Source organism: Rhinolophus hipposideros, assembly GCF_964194185.1.
Source record: "Rhinolophus hipposideros genome assembly, chromosome: 5".
In the NCBI taxonomy this organism is placed as follows: Eukaryota; Metazoa; Chordata; class Mammalia; order Chiroptera; family Rhinolophidae; genus Rhinolophus; species Rhinolophus hipposideros.
In genome coordinates this window covers 46,801,149-46,821,113 of record NC_138051.1, presented here as the reverse complement: position 1 = coordinate 46,821,113, position 19,965 = coordinate 46,801,149, and the positions used below count along the sequence as shown (strand labels likewise).

The 19,965-nt window shown below is 38.0% G+C and overlaps 1 protein-coding gene across 1 annotated transcript in view; it reads left to right on the top strand.

Annotated features, from left to right (window-relative positions):
• MYO5A (myosin VA) overlaps positions 1-19,965 on the top strand; it is a 165,393-nt gene that overhangs the window by 87,289 nt on the left and 58,139 nt on the right. The window contains exons 12-19 of the mRNA XM_081048126.1: positions 3,383-3,523; positions 4,496-4,621; positions 5,949-6,032; positions 11,820-11,981; positions 13,130-13,227; positions 16,543-16,629; positions 16,718-16,826; positions 18,562-18,773. Coding sequence (XP_080904252.1) covers positions 3,383-3,523; positions 4,496-4,621; positions 5,949-6,032; positions 11,820-11,981; positions 13,130-13,227; positions 16,543-16,629; positions 16,718-16,826; positions 18,562-18,773 — 1,019 coding nt within the window. The remainder of the gene's footprint in view (positions 1-3,382; positions 3,524-4,495; positions 4,622-5,948; positions 6,033-11,819; positions 11,982-13,129; positions 13,228-16,542; positions 16,630-16,717; positions 16,827-18,561; positions 18,774-19,965) is intronic.

The following is a 19,965-nucleotide window of genomic DNA, read 5'->3' as shown; positions in this document are numbered from 1 at the left end:
CAAGCCCTATTTCAAGTCTGGAGCAGTGTTTCTGTTGTCAATGTGGAGACTGCATATAAATTAATTTAAAAAAGCATGGCTTATTGTTTTGGACAATATTGGTTCCATCAGTCAAGGCATCTTGCTGACAACATGGTGCCCTATTTGTCTTCTCATTAATCAAAAGAACAGAAGACATTTGCTTTCTAATTAGCATGACATAAATATTCAGAAAGTTGACCATGGTTTGTTTTTTTTTAACTAAAGTTTATTACAGCTGGTTAGACTATAAATGCCGCAAATGAGCCAAGAGTGGCATTATAAGTATAGAAAAAAGTGGGAAAGTTCCCGGAGCCTGAGGAGAGTTATGTATCAGAAATCTTGGTGACACCTAAGTTTCATGGGGTTTTGGATCCTACATGCGTTGTCTGGTCATAGCCATAAAGGGCTAATCATCCCAGAAAAGTAGCAAGATGTGTGAGAGAACTAAGGAAGACAAAGGCAAGTAAAGGAAAGCAGAAACCTCCAAGCACTAACAAGTGCTTGGGCCATTAGCTTCTGCAGGGACTGGAAGTTGTGGGTGGGCTGCTTTGGCTGGGTGGCCTGAAGCAGGGGCTACAGCAGAGGTGGGCGTGCCCTTCTCACCTGGACTAACGTAACTGCCATTCCCCTGCAGAACTCAGGTCACACGCCCTTCCTCAGGGAAGCCTTCTCTCACTATCCTGTATCCAAACTAGGTGAGCACTCTTGCTCTCATAGCTCGCATTATTTTCCTCTGTAACATTATTGCAGTTTGAATTATATTCCTTGTGATTATTTGATTTCTGTCTGTTTCTCCTACTAGTCTCCAAACACCATGAGGGCAGAGCCCATGTCTGTTTTGTTCATGGTGTGTAGTGACTGGCACATAGTAGAGAGTCAGTACATATTTTTGCTTAAACGAGTAAATGGAGATCAGGAGCAATGGTGGGGCATTTAGCAGAAATAGCCCTGAACTGGTAGTGGCTGCAGCTGCTTACAGGGTTGGATCTAGAATCCAGAGAAGTGAGCTATAGATTCCCTGACTGGAGAATAATCAAGGCAGACACAAAAGCCTGACTATTATCCAGTTCTGAAGCACAGGAACTTCAACACCACAGACCCATGAGAGAATTACTTTGTTAGGCAGCAAGCATCGCGCAGCGTGATTCATTGGTCTGTAGGTCACCCACTCTGCATAGTTGTTCAAGGCCCTCTAAGGCATTTCTGTTCCCTTGTTTTAATAGCACGGTGCAATAATTAAAGAGGCGAAAAAGTATATAGTGCAGTTTGGGATGGATACATATCAATGGGTGAATGGCAGTTAATGGGTGAATTGCAGTTAAGTTAAATTTATCAGCTACTTAAAACAGCCACATACCTAGATTTACTTGTTTACCAAGAACCCTATGTAGCTGAGAGTTTTTTCAAAAGATTTTTATTAAAATATAGCTAACATACAATATTATATTAGTTTTAGGTGCACATTATAGGTATTCAACAGTACCCACCTTGTACTATATATAGTTATTACCATATTATTAATTATATTCCCTGTGCTAAAGAAGTGATCACCGTAAGTCCAGCAACCATCTGACACTGTACCACTCAATCACAATATTATTGACTCTATTCCCTACGCTGTACATTACACCCCCAAGTCGTATTTGTTTTATACCTGGAAATATGAACCTCTTATTCCCCTTTATCTTTCTCCACTTATTCAGTTTTTCAACTACATTTGACATTTAATATTATTTTATATTAATTTCAGGTGTACAGGACAATGGTTAGACATTTACATACTTTACGAAGTCGTGCTCCTGACTATGCTAGTACCTACATGGCACTGTACATAGTTATTACTATGTGATTAATTATATTCCCTATGCTTTGCTTTACATCCTCATGACTGTTTTATAACTACCAATTTGTATTTCTTAATCTCTTCATCTTTTTCACCCTGCCTCCAACCCCCTTCCCATCTATCACCCTAATACCTCCAGTACCCATCTGACACCATACATAGTTATTACAATATTATTGACTATATTCCTTATGCCGTACCCTATATCCCCATGACTACTGCGTAACAACAAATTTGAACTTCTTAATCCCTTCCCCTTTTTCACCCACCCCCAGCACCCCTCCCATTTGGCAACCATCAAAATATTCTCTGTATAAGTTTGTTTCTGTTTTGTTTGTTTGTTTATTTTGTTCTTTAGATTCTACTTATAAGTGAAATCATAAGACATTTGTCTTTCACTGTCTGACTTACTACACTCAGCACAATACCCTCTAAGCCCATCTGTTGTCACATGACAAGATTTCGTTCTTTTTTATGGCTGAGTAATATGCCATTGTACATATATACCACCTCTTCTTTATCCATTCATCCATTCAGGAACACACAGGTTGCCTTCATATCTTGGCTTTTGTAAATAATGGTATGGTGAACATATGGATGAGCACGTCCCCTCAAAATACCATTTTGGGTTTCTTTGGATAAATACCCAGAAGTACCTGGTCCTTCTTTGTCTCTTGTTATAGTTTTTTTTTTTTTAAGTTTATTTTTTGTCTGGTATAAGTATTGCTACCAAACTTTTTTGTTTGTTTCCACTTTCGTCTTTTTCCATCCCTTAACTTTCAGTCTGTGTCTTTCAATCTGAAGTAAATCTCTTGTAGGCAGCATATGTAAAGGTCTTATTTTCTTATCCATTCTGTCCCCCGTCTTTTGATTGGTGTGTTTAATTCATTTACTTTGAAAGTAATTGTTGATAGGTATGTAGTCATTACTATTTTATTATTCATATTTTTTATTTATTCATTATTTTCATCTTAAAGAAGTCCCTCTAACATTCTTTGTAATATTGGTTTTGTGGTGATGAACTCCTTTAGCTTTGTCTTGTCTGGGAAGCTCTTTATCTGTCCTTCCATTCTAAATGATAGCTTTGCTGGATGGAGTAATCTTGGTTGTTATGTCCTTACTTTTCATCACTTTGAATATTTCTGCCTATCCCTCTGGCCTGCAAAGTTTCTGTTGAGAAATCAGCTGATAGTCTTATGGGCACTCCCTTGTAGGTAACTAACTGCTTTTCTCTTGCTGCTTTTAAGATTCTTTGTCTTTAACCTTTGGCATTTTAATTATGATGTGTCTTGGTGTTGTATGTAGCTGAGGTTTTACTGCCAGTGGTTTTTCTTTGCTGTCTTTTATTGTTCTCTGTGTGTAAATGATGTTTCTCCCTCGAGATTGTTGTTGCTGGAAGCTATGGACTATCTCAAATTATGTTGGTATTTTCTTAGAGTATTTTATATAAACGTTGTTACTTGACTAACATTTATGATGATAATCCAGTAATGCCACTTTTTTTCTTTTTTCTTTTAGCATGTCTTCAAATTAGAGCAAGAAGAATATATGAAGGAACAAATTCCATGGACTCTCATAGATTTTTATGATAATCAACCTTGCATTAATCTTATAGAATCTAAACTGGGTATTCTAGATTTGCTGGATGAGGAATGCAAAGTAAGTATGATTTTCTGATGTACTTAGTCTATCACAACAGATATATCAAGGTCAGAAGGTAAGTGGATTTAAGCAGAGATTCATAGTACACCATGAGGTGCCACTGTGGGGGTCGCTCTAACTTGCATTTTGAAGGGGCCCTACACCCAAAGGACTTTAAATATAAATGGAACTAGGAGAATTTCCTTCTCTTTTCAGCTGAGCCTAAGTTATGTGAAAAATTGACATTAGATACAACTACTACCTATTTTAACCACTTTTGTTGATCAATATGCTTATATTTGGTACTTTTTGTCCAGTGGTATGATATACTTAAAGAAATGCAAGAAATTGTACAAAAGACATTTAGAATAATAGTTCTAAATATCCATAATTTAAAATTATGTGAGTTTTAGCTTTACTATTTGAAGATGCAGCAAGTTGGAAAAATGTGAGATTCCCCAGCTTTATTACTCACTGACTGATATTAGACAAGTAACCTATGCTTTCTCTTAATATCTCTTTAGTTTATATGCCATAAATTACATCTCCAACATAGATTGATCCTCCTAATAATCCAGAAAACTACTTTCTATTTCATACCTTTCTGAATTAGTAAATATTTCACTTTGTGCAAATGTTAGCTTTATTTAACGAGTTTTGAGAAAATAACATGATATCATGATATATCGTCTTTTATTTATGAGGCTTTGTTTCTAAAGCAAATCAAGTATTTATTTGATGATTCCTGGTACTGGCAGATTAAGTTGCCCAGAGATTGGGCAGATTCATCCATGGGAAGGTCTCAGTCATTGTTCTTCATTAGTAATTGGTTTTGGGCCTCTAAGAGAGAAATATGAAAAGAATGAGTTCCTAAATTGAATATCAAAACTGTTAGGTGAAGCCAAAATATGATCTCTTGATTGATGCATTGGAAGAGTCTTATAACAATATCCATCTTGTTTTCTTTCTTTTTTATTTCATTGACTGTAGATGCCTAAAGGTACAGATGACACTTGGGCCCAAAAATTGTACAACACGCATTTGAACAAATGTGCACTCTTCGAAAAGCCCCGTCTATCAAACAAAGCTTTCATCATCCAACATTTTGCTGATAAAGTAAGGAAGCTTTATTCCTTTTTCATTTTGAATACTTAAGTTCAAAGAGGGAAAAAATCAATTGTCAAGAGGTATCATTTTTTCTTTGCTGACATTCTTTATGGCTTTACGTTTACATTCTTTACATTTACATTCTTTAAGGCTTTATAGGAAAAATAATCTTCATTGTTATTTTATTGTTTTTCTCTTCCTTTAACCTAAATGGAATTATATTATGAAATAAATATGGGTCTATAATGCTCTATCTGTAATTTTGAAATCCAAGAAACTCTGAAAACCAAGTTTTTTTATAATTTATTTAGTGGCTAAACCTGATCTCTGACCGGAACTAATATGAGGTTATGTATAGTCTTTATTTATCCCATTTAGGCTGGATATTTACATATTTCAATATAGAAATGTTAATATGTTTGATCACAGATTGCTGCTTCAGACTTTGCTGAAAAATTCTGAGTTCTAAAACATAGCTGACCACAAGGTTTTCAGGATAGAAATTGTGGACTTGTGTCACCCTTTGTGATTGAGTCACTGTATCCCTACTAACAAGGCAGGCAGACTTTCTGCTCCAGAAGTTCTGTGGTCTCCTGTGAAAATTAGGAGCCATGAGACTAATTTATATTTCAAGGAGGTTGTGAGGCAGGCTTTCGGGTAAGCTTTCCAGGATCTCCTTCAGGGTTTGAGGGTCTTCTGAGTCCACTATAATCCTGGCTAGAAACCTTAGAATGACTTTAGGGCCTTCTGAGGGCTTTGTGGTACAGGCTGGGAACCCCACGAGTGGTAAATAGTTGAAGTCACTGGAGTTTTGGAAGAAGGAACAGTCCATTCTAGAGTAGTTCCACTTACCAAATCATACAGTATTTACAAGCCTCCACCTGCATCCATCATCAGTTATTGTACTTTCTGTGAAACAGCCATTTGTTCCTCCTGATCCCCTCTCTCTTTAATCTCTTCTCTCCCAAGAGGAGATTGACCCTTGCTGGATGGTGAACTAGGTTAGAAGGAGATACATTGGGTCAGCCTTGGAGGAGCTGCCAACATGGGAGACAAGAATCCACTTCAAATGGGTCTGCTTACCCGTGACTTGGGAGGATCTTTTAGACCGCAATTAGTCAAGTACTACCACTGTTCCCTAGGAAAAACAATATTTAAGGAGTTTCACTCTGTAGTTAACATACTTCTTCCCAAGTTTCTAGTTTCTTAGAATAGAACCAATGATACCACATTGCTGAGAGCCTATCATATAGACTAATACTTTTTTTGTTGTTGATGATTATAATATCTACTCAAAAGTTTTATTAGTTAAGGAGATTTTTCCTTGTGTTTTCAGGTGGAATACCAGTGTGAAGGCTTTCTGGAAAAGAATAAAGACACCGTTTTTGAAGAACAAATTAAAGTTCTTAAATCAAGCAAGGTAACCATGTATATGATTTTCTCCAATCAGGATATAGTCAATAAAATGTTAATTACTTAAGCATTAGCTTTTTAGCAATAATAATGATTTTTCTAACAAAATCAGCGTTACTGTTAGTTTGTAACTTATCATAACACTTACTGTGTGTTAGGTCCTGTTTTAAATGCCTTACAAATGTTAACTCATCTAATCCTTATGAGATATTATCATTACTCTGTCCATTTTACAGAAGAGGCACATGAGGCAGAGACTTTATAGCTAATGAGTTTTCAAGCCAAATTAAAAACTAGGCTGTATGGCTCAGAGTCTGTGCTCTTAACTACAATGCAATGTTGTCTTTCAGTTTTATGTGAAGTTGTTGCCTCCACAGCAGTTGTATATTTTTGTGCCTTTGTGAGAGACTATGAGAGAAAACAGTATTTTTCTGTGTCATTCTGAAGGGATGCACTAGAAACATGGCCCTATGCACCCCATCCAGATGGAGGTTGATCTCTGGGTCATTGAGTACAGCTTCAAGTGTGGCCCAAAGCACTTTGAAATTACTTTTCCTAGGCATTCATACTAGAAACACTGCTTTCTAGTGGGAAAAGAATATTCCAGATGGCAAAGAACTATGATGGTTACACTAGATTGATTATTATGTTGATTCCAGCCTCCACTCTTTGACTCTCATCAGAAAAAGATAGGGAGACACAACTCACTTTCATTCTATAGGGAGCAAACCAGGAAACCAGTTGCTCAGTTTAGCAAAATGAATATTTAAATAATCAGTAAAAAGCTAAAAATATTGATGCATATTCTTCTAGATTACTGACTAACACGTTTTTGTTTTTCTGGTTTATTCTAAAACAATCCTTTTAACTTCAATGGAATATTATATGAACATTTGACTCTTGTTTTATTTCAATTATATTAATAATAGAAAGATCATATAAAGACCAAATTCCAGTTTTAACACTCAGAAAATAATGAGTCTAGGTATCTGTAGAAAGAGTCAGGTTTTCACCTATCCTCCTTGGTACTGGGCATTAGTGCTTTATAGCTTATAAGATTGAGCTATACGAGAAAATCTTCTCTCAGTGCCAATCCTTGAGTATTATTCATTTAAAAATTATAAATAATTTTCATGAAACAGAAGTGATAAAAACCATGAAATTCTAGGGTTACGATTCTGCCTAAGTAATTTAGGTTAAATAGAGCATCCACAGGTTCTCATTCCCCAAGCACCTATAATCAGTTGTGTCGTTATTCTGACCCAACTTTTCTGATTGGATAGTTATCAGCGTCATCATCAGAAGGTAGCTACGCATTCTGAGGAGTCACTGGAGTGACTACCAGTCTGTGCAGCGGTGTCGCAGTTGGCATGGTAACACTGAGTGACTTGCATAAAGCTTAAAGGCCTCCTGCCCCAGTCAGCAGAAACCCGACCTGAGAGTGTGAACTTCATATTTTAGTTTCTTTGCACCTGGTAGGAAGCAAGTGTAGTATAATATTGATTTGTTCTCTTGGAAGTACTAATTTTAGACCGTTAAGACTGGTTTAAGTGCTTTGAATAGAATTAGGTTTGTGATAATGCAGTGTGGAGTTTTACTTATGTATGTGTATTTTGTCCTTTTTTTTTTCTTTCTTTAATTTTGTACGCTTTAGCCAAATCTGTAACTTGAAAAGGAATTAAGGTGTTATGAACTTAACAGAAAGTGTCTTAATTTATATTTTTTCATCATTAAGAAATCCTGTGTTGCCACATCTAATACTGGGGAGCACATGCATAAATTGCAACTCCACTGAACGCTACTAAATTGCAACTCTACCAAATACCATTAAAAAGAGTTATAACTCCAACTTTCCATGTGTTCGTTGATGAGAGGAAGCATAGCTTATCTACTGAATTTATGTTTTAGATCGCTCATCTATAAAATAGAATCATGATTGTGTCTACTTTAAGGGGTTGTTAATGACGATTAAGTGTTATTACATTTTTATTTATTAAAACTCATTTATTAAATAAGTTTTATTAAGCCCTTAAACAAGGCTTTATATATTAAAAGCTCTGAGTAAATAATATTGTCATTACTGAAATGATTTCCCACATTTTCATGAAGCTCTTACTTGGATCCTCCTGTTTTCTTTAACACTATTTCCTAGACATATAAGTGCAGTCTTAAGCAATTCAGTCTTAAGCAATTCCCTATCTTAGATATAGATAGATGAAAGAAACAAGGTGGAATGTCCAGGCATATCTGTCTACTTATATATCTGTATATCTATCTTTCTCTCTTTAAATAAAGTTGGCATCCTCAGTCAGTGGAAAATGGGTAAATTCTTCAATAAATGATTTAAGAAAATTGGGAATTTAGCTAGGTAAACAAGGTAAATGAGATAGGCAAAGGTCCCTGCTTTTGTGGGGAGCTAGGTAATAATCACTTAATCAAACATTTAGATAATATCATTCAATAAAGTTGTAGGTGCTATAAAGAAAGTAAAATAGGGTATCAAGCTAGAGAGTATCTTAGTCTACATTAGCTGGGGTGATCAGGGAAGGCCTCCCTGAGGAAGTGTCATTCAGGTTGTACCCTGAAAAATGGGAGACAGACGTCAAGTCAGATAGAAGAGCAAGTGGGGAGCACTGCGACTATATAAGCTGGTGGTGTTTGAAATCCAAAAAGAAGGCCCGTGTGGCTGGAGCATGGGAGGTGAGTAGAATGTGTAGGATGGATAGGCAGGGGCCACTTTCTGGAGGGAAGTATGGTAAAGAGTATGGATTTTATTTCTACTGCCTTGGAAAACCTAGAAGGTTTTCATATGGGGAATGATATGCTGCTGGGAGGAGATGTATTTGGTGTGAGTGGAGATGGGGCAGTAATGATCTAGGGGGGAGGTGGTGAACTGAGATAGTAACAGTGGAGAGGGATATGATCTGTGATAGAGTTGACAGGTCTTGTTGATGCATTCAGTATGGAGAGTGAAAGAATGGAAGAAATTGAGGAAGACTTCTGTTTTTAGCCTGAGGTACTGGATGGATGACGGTGCCATTTACTGAGGTGAAAATATGTAAAAAATCAGGCTTTGGGAGAAAGAATCAAGAGTTCTGCCTTGAATGTGTTTTGCCTGAGATGGCAATTAGATAATCCAAGTAGACATGTCATAAAGGAAGTTGGAAATAAAAGTCAGCAGTTCCTGGGGAAAGTCAGAGTACGTGATACAAGTTTGATAGTCTTCAGAACTAGATGGTATGTAGAGCAATGCTTTGGGAGATTGTTTAGGGAGAACAAATAGATTTAAAAAAAAAATAGTAGGGAGTAAGGCCAGAGTCTGTAGGCATTCCAACTTTTAGAGGCTGGCCTGAGGAAGAATCAGGAAAGATATCTGAGAAAAATGGCCAATGATGAAGCAGGAACAACTTCACATTGTTGTTCCTTCACAACTGCCTAAAGAAATTATAGAGCAGTTCCTAATACAACAACGTAAAATGTACTTTTTTTAAAAGAAAACTCAATGTAGAGAATTTTAAATTTATGGTTTCTTATGGTTTCTTTAAAGAGGAAGCCACACACATGTATGTATATGCATATATACGTATGTATTCTGAACTCTGACCACTACGCAATTTTCTAGTAGATATTAAGTTAAATTGTAGCACTGTCGCGTCCATCGCAATGCAGGCAGTGAGAGAATGAGAAGGGGCGGCAAAGGGTTAAGAAAGAAACAGAAATCAAGAAAGTTGTGAAACTGGGGGCCAAGGGTCTCCCAGCCTCAAAGGATTGAGAGTCCCGAATGGAATCGGGCCCCCTTGTGGCTTTTATTGATATGCACACAAGGAAGTAGTATTGTTTTCTCCACGGTCTGTGAGTCTCATACATCATACCAGAAAACTGATTCAAATAAATCACCTTTGCTGCAAACAGCCAGAATTGAAAGTCCCATGATGTCTTAACAATTACGGTATGTGCCTCCCCAGGGACAAATCCTTTGTGCTGAAACTTATTGCTAAGAATGGAAGGAGAACTGCTGTTATCACATCACTGACTCACCCAAGCAGGTTGTGGGAAGGAATACAGCCACATAGGCATAGCCGGGGGAAGGTGGGGGCTGTGCCCACCTCTGTTGACCCCGTGAGTTCTCCTGGTGGTCCCCATGGGGTTCCACCTGGCTTGGGTTGTTCCTCCCGTGAGGAATCTTGCCCGTCAGTGGCTGACCAGCCATCTTTTGGGGGCCAAATAGAGAGACAGGAAGTGTAAGCACAAAGGTGAAGCCAAGTCCCTGAAAGGAACAGTCTCACAGACCCTTCTTTCTTTAGGGATAGGCACGAGGGGACAGACGGTTAGGCTGCTGCGTGACAACCTAGCACCTAATGGTGAATATGATATTAGAGCCCAGCTCTATTAACCATTTCACACAGAAGAGAGGAAAACAAAGTTTAGGTAGGCAATGCTAATGTGTAGTGAGCAATTTATTTGGAAATGATAGAATCACGTAGATAAGATTCTTAAGTACTTGGTCTGTCATTGACTAGCCTAGCATCTTAATCCCGGGCTGAGTTTTCACCTCAAATCTATTAGGAACTCTTCTTTTTCCCCCGTTGGAAAACAGCTTTAACATTATAATATAAGATATTAAAAAAACATATATTTCCTCTTTATAACCAACCAAGCTAGAATGTATTATTTACCTATAAAGCAAGGGATACATTCATTTGTGTAGCAAGCAACCACTTTTGGTATGTTATATATAACAATTTGTTATATACATCGTGAATTATTTTCCAAATTATCCTTATGGTTTATATACACATTCACAGTAAATGAAATTATTTGATTTTGTTTTTTAATGAAAAAAAATCCTTCTAAGAAAGTTATTTCTTCTAGAGACATTCTGAAATTATTAGACAAATAATTAGTAATTACAGTTATAATTTCACTTATGAGAAGGATTTATTTTATTTATATGGAATGTGGCACTGTTATGAAGATATGGACATATATCAAGATGTTCTTGTGAATTAATTTGAAGTCTGTTTTATTCCATAAAATTTCTCCCAACCATATTGACTAATACCATCCATCCACTTACTAAGTACCAGATCTGTTAATAGACTTTCATACTGCTAACCCGATGGAACACAAAACTGATTACAGGAATTATTCAATCAAGTTATAAATCCCTTGAAAACAAATATAACAGCTTATAGGATAAAGATGGGTTTTGGGGTTTTTTTTTTTACCTTTTTCTGTAATCCAAATTATTTTCTAAAAATTATTATTAATTTTGTATTAATTTTTAATTTCATAATACTGTAGAACTAATGCATGATACCCTTCCTGCTTAGATTTTCAGTGATATTTTTTAGCCGGTGCTAAATTAGTGGGCAGACAAATGAAGCATGGTGAGAAAACATTTTGTGGAACTGAGGTAATAAGATAGGATTTTCAACTAGTATTTTGCTCATAAAATGATTGTAGTTCAAAACCAGTAATATGTTCATAGTGGCCAATTCCTGTGGATTAGGATTTCAAGTCTTGGTGTAGTAGTTTTGATTTTGTTTCCCCCAAACATGATTGTAGAATTATTGCATTTTTCCACCCATATTTTTATAGCATTTATATCACACTCCTCTCTAATATTTTTGGCTCCCAGCACAGATATTGACTATTTCTGGAATGTGACTCTGAAAAGGTTTACTTACGGAAGGGAATCACTATGGATTGCAAATCTTCATAATGTTTGTGTAAAGGTTTACATTTGAGTTTGGGTTTAGAGCATACTTTCTTTTTATTGTTTCTGACTCAGTTTAAGATGCTACCAGAATTATTTCAGGATGATGAGAAGACCATCAGTCCAACCTCAGCCACCTCTTCAGGGCGCACACTCCTCACCCGCACTCCTGCAAAGCCCACCAAAGGCCGACCAACCCAGACAGCCAAAGAGCACAAGAAAACGGTGGGGCACCAGGTGAGTTCAGGGAGCCCCTGCTGTGGCACTCCTGCCCCTCTGGCCCAGCTGAAGCCTCAGGGCTTCCTTTCCCAGCCGCCCAAGAGGAGAGGCTGGAGCTTTCACTGTGAGAACATGTAACACCGTCCTCTCCTATCTCTGTGTCTTAATTCATGTATGCATATTTCCCTCACAGACCACTGCTGCCTGTGTTTTGTTCTCTGGTAGTTTCCTCTCTGGATTCATACAGAGCATCAGCTCCTTCAGCCCAGGAACCTTGCCCTTTCCTTTCTTTGATGTTTTATGCTCTCCGTAGGGAGTGGGAAACATGCCACACATGCATAGTGCCTGAATAATGGCTGGAGACTTTGGACAGGAGACTGAGCACCAGTCAGTGTGTTTCCCTGTGCGTGGGACCCTGTGCCCAGTGCAGACAGGAAGAAGGACCTGACATAGGGCCAGAGCCTCCAGTCCCCATCCCAAGTTCCTAATGGTAACCCCACCCTCACTGGACTCTCCCCTTCTCTCACTTATTTTCCATATGCTTAAGCCATCTGCTACTTTTTTCAGTATCTTACAGCAAAACTCCCACTGTACATGATTAAATGGGCTTAAATAGTCTTAAAGTGAGGTTATATTTTTAGTCAAAATTCTGAGTTCACAATACAAGGCTATGGATATCTGTATTAAAAAGAGGGTGGGAAGAGTGAACTCTAATGTAAACGATGGACTTTGGAAGATTCTGATGTGTCAGTGTACCCGTGGGTTCATCAATTGTGACAAATGTTCCTCTCTGGTGAGGGATGGTGATGGTGGGGAAGGCGGTGCCTGTGTGGGGACAAGGGATGTATGGGAAATCCCGGTACCTTCTCTACAGTTTTTCTGTGAACCTAAAAAGTCTATAAAAAAGGGGATGGGTGGAAAAAAGGGGTGGGAGAGAGTAAATGGATATTTAGCAGAGTAAACATGTGAATGGTAGAGTTTAAGTAAATTATAACCTAAAGCCCTAGCATTCTTGTTTAGTAGCAACTCCCTTTCTGAGGATGGATCAGGTCCACAGGTAGCAACGTCATCTCTACTACTGTCACTGGAAAAAATTTTTTAGTTGTTTTACATTATCTTTGACTTGGACAAAACCTTGATGCCCCTTTTTGCCCTTTTCCTTGCAGTTCCGAAACTCCCTTCACCTGCTTATGGAGACCCTCAATGCCACTACCCCTCACTATGTGCGCTGTATTAAGCCTAATGACTTCAAGTTCCCATTCACGTAAGCATTTCTCAACTACTGAATTTAAAAGTGTCCATATCTCATAAGGGTTACCAAACCGATAGAAGGAAAACAGAGTGGGTACATCTTCATGTCTTGTAGGGAAAGTATTACATAGGTAATAGAATTTTTTCTTTTTACATTTGATCTCCTTTACCCATTTCTCCCATTCCCCACCCCCCACCTCTGGCAACCATCAATCTGTTTTCTATATCTATGAGTTTGTGTGTGTGTGTTTTGTTTTTACATTTAGCATCTGAAAGATCATATGATATTTGTCTTTCTCTGACTTTTTTAGCATCATGCCCTCAACATCCATCCATGTTGTCACAAATGGCAAGATTTCAGTCCTTTTTTTTTATGGCTAAAGAATATTCCATTATATATACCACAATTTCTTTATCTATTCATCCATCAGTGGACACTTTGGGCTGTTTCCATACCTTGGCTATTGTAAATAATACTACATTGAACATGGGAATGCATTTATCTTTTTGCGTTAGTGTTTTTGTTTTCTTTAGATAAATACCCAGAAGGGGAATTATTGGATTCTATAGGAGTTCTATTTTTAATTTTTTAAGGAATCTCCATAACTGTTTTCCATAGTGGCTGCACCAATTTACATTCCCACTAACAGTGCACAAGGGTTCCGTTGTCTCCACATCCTGGCCAACACTGGTTATTTCTTGTCTTTTTGATAATAGCCATCTTGACTGATGTGAAGTGATATCTCATTGAGATTTTGATTTGCATTTCCCTGAAGATTAATAATTTTGAACATCTTTTCTCGTACCTGTTGGCTATCTGTATGTCTTCTTTGGAAAAATATGTACTCAGATCTTCTGCCCATTTAAAAAATCAAATTGTTTGTTATTTTGCTACTCAGTTGTATGAGTTCTTTATCTATTTTGGATATTAACCTCTTATTGGATATATGACTCGCAAATATTTTCTCCCATTCAGTAGGGTGCCTTTTTATTTTGTTAATGGTTTCCTTTCCTGTGCAGAAGCTTTTTAGTTTGATGTAATACCTCTTATTTATTTTTGCTTTTGTTGCTTTTACTTTTGATGCCAGGTTCAAAAAATCATTGCTAAGACCTATGTCAGGGACCTTACCTGTGTTTTCTTCTAGGAATGTTATGTTTTTAGGTCTTATGATCAAGTCTTAATCCATTTTGAGTTAATTTTTTAGTGTGGTATAAGATAGTGGTCTAGTTTCATTCTTTTGCATGTGGCTTTCCAGTTTTCCCAACACCTCATATTAAAGAGACTGTCATTTCCCCATTGTATATTCTTGACTCCTTTGTCATAAATTAATTGACCATATATGCATGAGTTTATTTCTGGGCTCTCCATTCTTTTTCATTGTTCTGTATGTCTGTTTTTATGCCAGTACCATACTGTTTCAATTACTGTAGTTTTATAGTAGTGTTTGAAATCAGGGAGCTTCCAGCTTTGTTCTTCTTTCTCAAGATTGCTTTGGTTGCATTTTTTTCAGTTTTCGTACCCTGTGAGAATGTGAGAACAAATTAGCAGTTGGCCTTCCGAACATTTTAAAAGTTGCGGTTAACCAAGCATTCCTAGTTCTAGTTTTTGTTTTAAATTTATTTCAGTTCAAGATATATCTAGGCTTTTGTTAATTTGGGCATTAGTTACAACCAGAGCTGGGTGGGATAAGGCTCCTTTGGAAAAGGCTCAGAGTTATCCCTGCTACCTTTTAACTGTTGAAACCATCAGAGAATATCTACTTTTCCCAAACATATGCCATGTATGAAAGGGAAGGTTTTTTCAAAATGGAACTATTTTTCTAATTTTAAAAGTAGTGCATGCACATTGTAAAAACAATTTTCAGGAAATATAAAATAGTATGAAAATAAAGGAAAAAGTATTCATTGTATCCAGAGAGATAACTGGTATTAACTGGCCAACATTTCTTCCTTCCCCGCTTTGTGTGTGTGTGTGTGTGTGTGTGTGTGTGTGTGTGTTGTGTGTGTGTGTGTGAGAGAGAGAGAGAGAGAGAGAGAGAGAGAGAGAGAGAGAGAGAGAGAAACTAATAAAAGGGAAGGGCTCATGCTGTAATTGCTGTTTTGTATCTGCTTTTATCTTAATAAATTGTGAATGCTTTTTATGTTAGTAAATAAAAATCCACATCATTATTCTAATGGCTACATAGTATCCCATTGTATAGGCATACTATCATTTATTTAAATGATTTTCTAGTGACTGCCATTTACGTTATTCCAATAATGCTGTGATAAACATCTTTTGCCCAACATTTTTATATATTTGCCTGATTACCTTCTTAGGATAATGTATTTCTAGAAGTGGAATTTGTGGGTCAAAGATTAAACACATTTACCAACGTTGTAATAATTCCAACTCCCACTGTACAGTGTTTGAGTGCTTGTTTCTCTGTGCCATTGGCAGTCTTGCCCTCTGAAGATTTTGCCTTAGTTGGCAGCACTATTCTAAAAGACTGTTATATCCTCCTCATTGCCAAGCAACCCTTTCTGTAGGAAGTGGGAAGCAGGAAGAAACTGCCACATTCTGGCCACTCTCCCTAGAGGCCATTGCCTCCCATCAGCCCACCTTCCAGCACCACCTGAGAAGAGCATAGCAGAGGCTTGGAGAGGTTATTCAGAGCTTAACTCGGGGAGTCAGAGGAGTGATGAGCCAGCCAGAGGCAGGCCTTACCACTTCCTCTTTTAGGATCAGTTTAACATTAAGATGCCATTTGTCTAGAGTGAAATAAACATAAAGTATATAAGATATAATGCAAAAAACATTTTTCATTGATGTGGACACTCTGAATTCTTAGTATATACACGCTGAGTTGAATAGCTTTTAGAACACCAATGTATTTTTTTTTTTAATAAGTGAACAGTGCATATTGAATTTGCCCTTCTTGTTAGAGAAATCTCCAGAGCTGGCCTGTCTTTATTCCAGGGGAGCTATGTATGGTGAGCTAAAGAATTATGAGAATGTCTAGCGAACCCAAGCCATGTAATGAGTGTGGGCAAAGTGCAGAGGAGTTGGGGTTTTTTAAAATGTGAATGCTCAGTGGCGTTTCTTACGAGTGTGTGGTATGAATGGCAGGTAATGTTTATGGTTCTTTATTTTTACTGCTAATTGTGTCCTCCTCACTCTCACATGGAGTTCACTATTTTGATCACTGTCCCAACTTTTGGAATGCTCTCTTTCCTAATTTATCTATTTGGCTGTTTATAGAATAATTTAATCTCTGAACTGAGGAGAGTAGTTTGGGGAGTGAGCCAGGCTTCTTTGTGTATTAATAATTTTCATTTTCACGTGTAGGTTTGATGAGAAGAGGGCAGTGCAGCAACTGAGAGCATGCGGTGTCCTGGAAACCATCCGAATCAGTGCGGCAGGGTTCCCCTCACGGTGAGCATGGTGTTCCTCAAATACAAGGGGTCCTAACAGAAGAGACTCCTACGTCTTTCAATATGCTGATGTGAATTTCTTTTTATAGGTGGACTTATCAAGAATTTTTCAGCCGCTACCGTGTCCTAATGAAGCAAAAAGATGTGCTGAGTGACAGAAAGCAAACATGCAAGAATGTGTTAGAGAAACTGATAGTGGTAAGAAAGATTTTCTTTCTTATATGTATCTGAACAGGTTATGGCCCAAGGCCTTGTGATTGTAACCTTTGGAAGCCCTGGGAGCATCCAGATAGCACAAATCCACGTTGTTGGGGGCGGGGGGTGAAAGGGCATGCTCCCAGTCTTGGAGGCCAAGGCTGACTGCTTTTAGGATGTTAGCACTGACTAGTGAGGATGGTGGTCCACCATCAGGAAATAGGTGGTGAGGCTCGGATGCAGACTCGAGACATATTCTTGTTAGATTTCAATCATTAGCAAGAAAACTTTACCTACTACTTACTCAGGGAAGATACCAGGCCAGATGCTGTGTGAGTAAGCAAAAAGTCTGGTCCTCAGGTAACATAATCTAGCTTGGAAATTAATGTATTTTAAGGATAAAGATAATATACCCTAGTGTCTATCAGATGAGTGAGACAAGAAACCAGAATAAGGCAAAACCACATCTGCTGTGGGAGGGAAGAACAATTTCATGGAAGATGTATGTTTATTATAGAATCAGGCCCTGAAGAATGGGTAAGATTTTGTAAAAGTGAAAAGAGAATATTCTAGTAGGAAGCGTGGTGGAGTCTCCTAATAGGAAAGAAGTAGGAAAGCATAGAATTTGCTCAGAAAACAGTAGTTTCTTTGCAGTATAAGATTGGTGTATGTGGGACAGTAGGAAAATGCTTAGGAAATGTAGGTTGGTGTTTGGAATCTTGCATTCCAAGAAAAGGAGTTCTCAAACTTTAGAATGCATCAGAGTCCCCTGGAGGGCTTTTTGAAACGCAGATTCCTGGGCCTCACTCCCAGAATTTCTCATTCAGTGGGTCTGGGATGGGCCCAACAACTTGCATTTCTAACAAGTTCCCAGGGGATGCGATGCTGAACTATACTTTGAGAACCCCTCCGTCATGGAGACCTTAAGATTCATGAAATGTTTTAAAAAATATATTTTCACTTGTTTGACACCAGTTTGAATAGATTACCTCACTCTGGGGTAGTTAATCATGATTACTATTAACTAAATATAGTATTTCTTTTTAGTCATACTATTTTTTCTTTGAAAGAGCTAAGACCCCTTTCTTAGTAATGTGTAAAAGAATCTGGTACTTTTTGAGTTTGTCCCAACTCCTTTCTAACCTGGGTTTAGATGGGAATGTAGAGAAAAACACACTTACAGTGTTTTGTTTATTTTCAGATACTGATGATAAAGCCAAGATACAACACAAATTTAACTCTTAACATGAATAAGCAAGGTTTTTTGTTTTTTAACTTTTACTTTGTGTGCATTACTTCCTGCCTTATTCTTCATACTGGTTTTTTTGTCCCTTCAGCTTTCTCATGGAGCATACAGCCCGATGTAATCCTTACAGCCCGGGTCAGTCAGAGGGAGTTCAGCATCTCCATTTCCCTGAGATATTTAAAATACAAACAAGCAAATAATAGCTGCCTATAACCCACAACCAAGTTTTGGCCTCAGATAATAATTCCAGGTAGAATAATTCTGGAAAATAACTCTTACACTGCAGTTTTCCTTAAAATCCCTTCTATTTGCTCAACTTGCATAGGATCAAAACAGTGGCTCCATTAGTTCATTGTGATGTAGCCCAAGTTTTAGCTTATAGATTCATCCCTTTACTGATTCTGCTTTTAGACATATTTTTTTTCTCTTTTAAAATTTCACTTATATGGTCATTATTTCTACTTCTGAGTGTACAATTTCTTCCAAAAATAGGACAAGGACAAATACCAGTTTGGTAAGACAAAGATCTTTTTTCGTGCCGGTCAAGTGGCCTATCTAGAAAAGTTGAGGGCAGACAAGCTGAGGGCTGCCTGCATCCGGATCCAGAAGACAATCCGAGGGTGGCTGCTGCGAAAGAAGTACGTGCGCAAGCGGAAGGCAGCCATCGTCGTGCAGCGATACGTGCGAGGCTACCAGGCCCGATGGTAAGTCTCCTGGCACCCGTCCAGTGCAGCACCTGGCTCCTAAGATTAGAGAGCTCATCTGATTCATTGTCCACCCTAGGACAGTTCTGAGTGCTCACCCTACCTGAGAAGACAACACCTTGCCTCTTCTTAGATTCAAGGAATAACAAATTAATTCATAGAACAGTTAAATAAAGTTTCGTTCACCCTTATGAATGATTCAGATTCATCCTCCAAAAAAAATTTACTAATTACTGCATACTCGTGTCCTCAGTATTTTTTATGTTTTTATACTTTTATGTGGGCTTGAAGAAATCATCTGTAAACTAAAACAGTCATGAACTTGAGCAGTTAATAATGACTCCATTGAGGAGCTTTCAGGAGTGATTAACTGAGGTCTTTCTAGAACTACACTGCAGTGTGATTACATATTAGGACTGTTAGGCACGGCCAGAGGAGTGAGTGGCGGAAGACCAAAATTGGTCTATTAGAATTTATTTGGCGTGCTTGAACTGCGGGAGGTCAGGCTAGAAAATACCATAACCTCCCCGAGCAAAAAGGGGTATGTAGTTTTTTTTATAGGAGGGGGTAAACAGGTTGTTTCCCCTTCAATGCTTCAGGGGGGTTTCGTTGCATTGTCTTTAGCAACCAAGGGTTTCGGTCATTTGTACCCTAGTCCCCAGGCCTCTGTCTGGATTGCCCAGGTCCCCCCAGGTCTACTGATCACAAGCCCCTAGGAGACAAAGTACAAAGCAGGACAGGATAAGATGGTTTCTACATTCCAGGTGGCTTCTCCAGGCCTAAGGCAAACACAAGCCGGCTGGTACAGGTACAAAGCAAGACAAGATGGCTTTTAAGATAGGAAGTTTCCTATTCCTGGCTTAAATATGGCCTAACAGGGATAATTTTAATTTAGAAATATCAGTAGAAATGAACTACTGCTAAAGACTTTGCCCAAATGGATAGATTTGGGGAAATATTGCACGTTAAATCTACAATGGGTAGATCTAAGAAAACTGGTGATAAGTAAGTATGGGATTGCTGTGTACAGCGGGTCTGCTATGAAAGGGGAGCATAACCTGGGATGGTGAGCACTGTTCTAGGAAGAGTGAACCTTTCTGAGCTTTACTTCCTTTATTGTAAAATCAGGTAATATGAGACATCCTACTTTTCAGGGTTAGGGAAGGCTGAAATGAGATAATGAATGCAAACA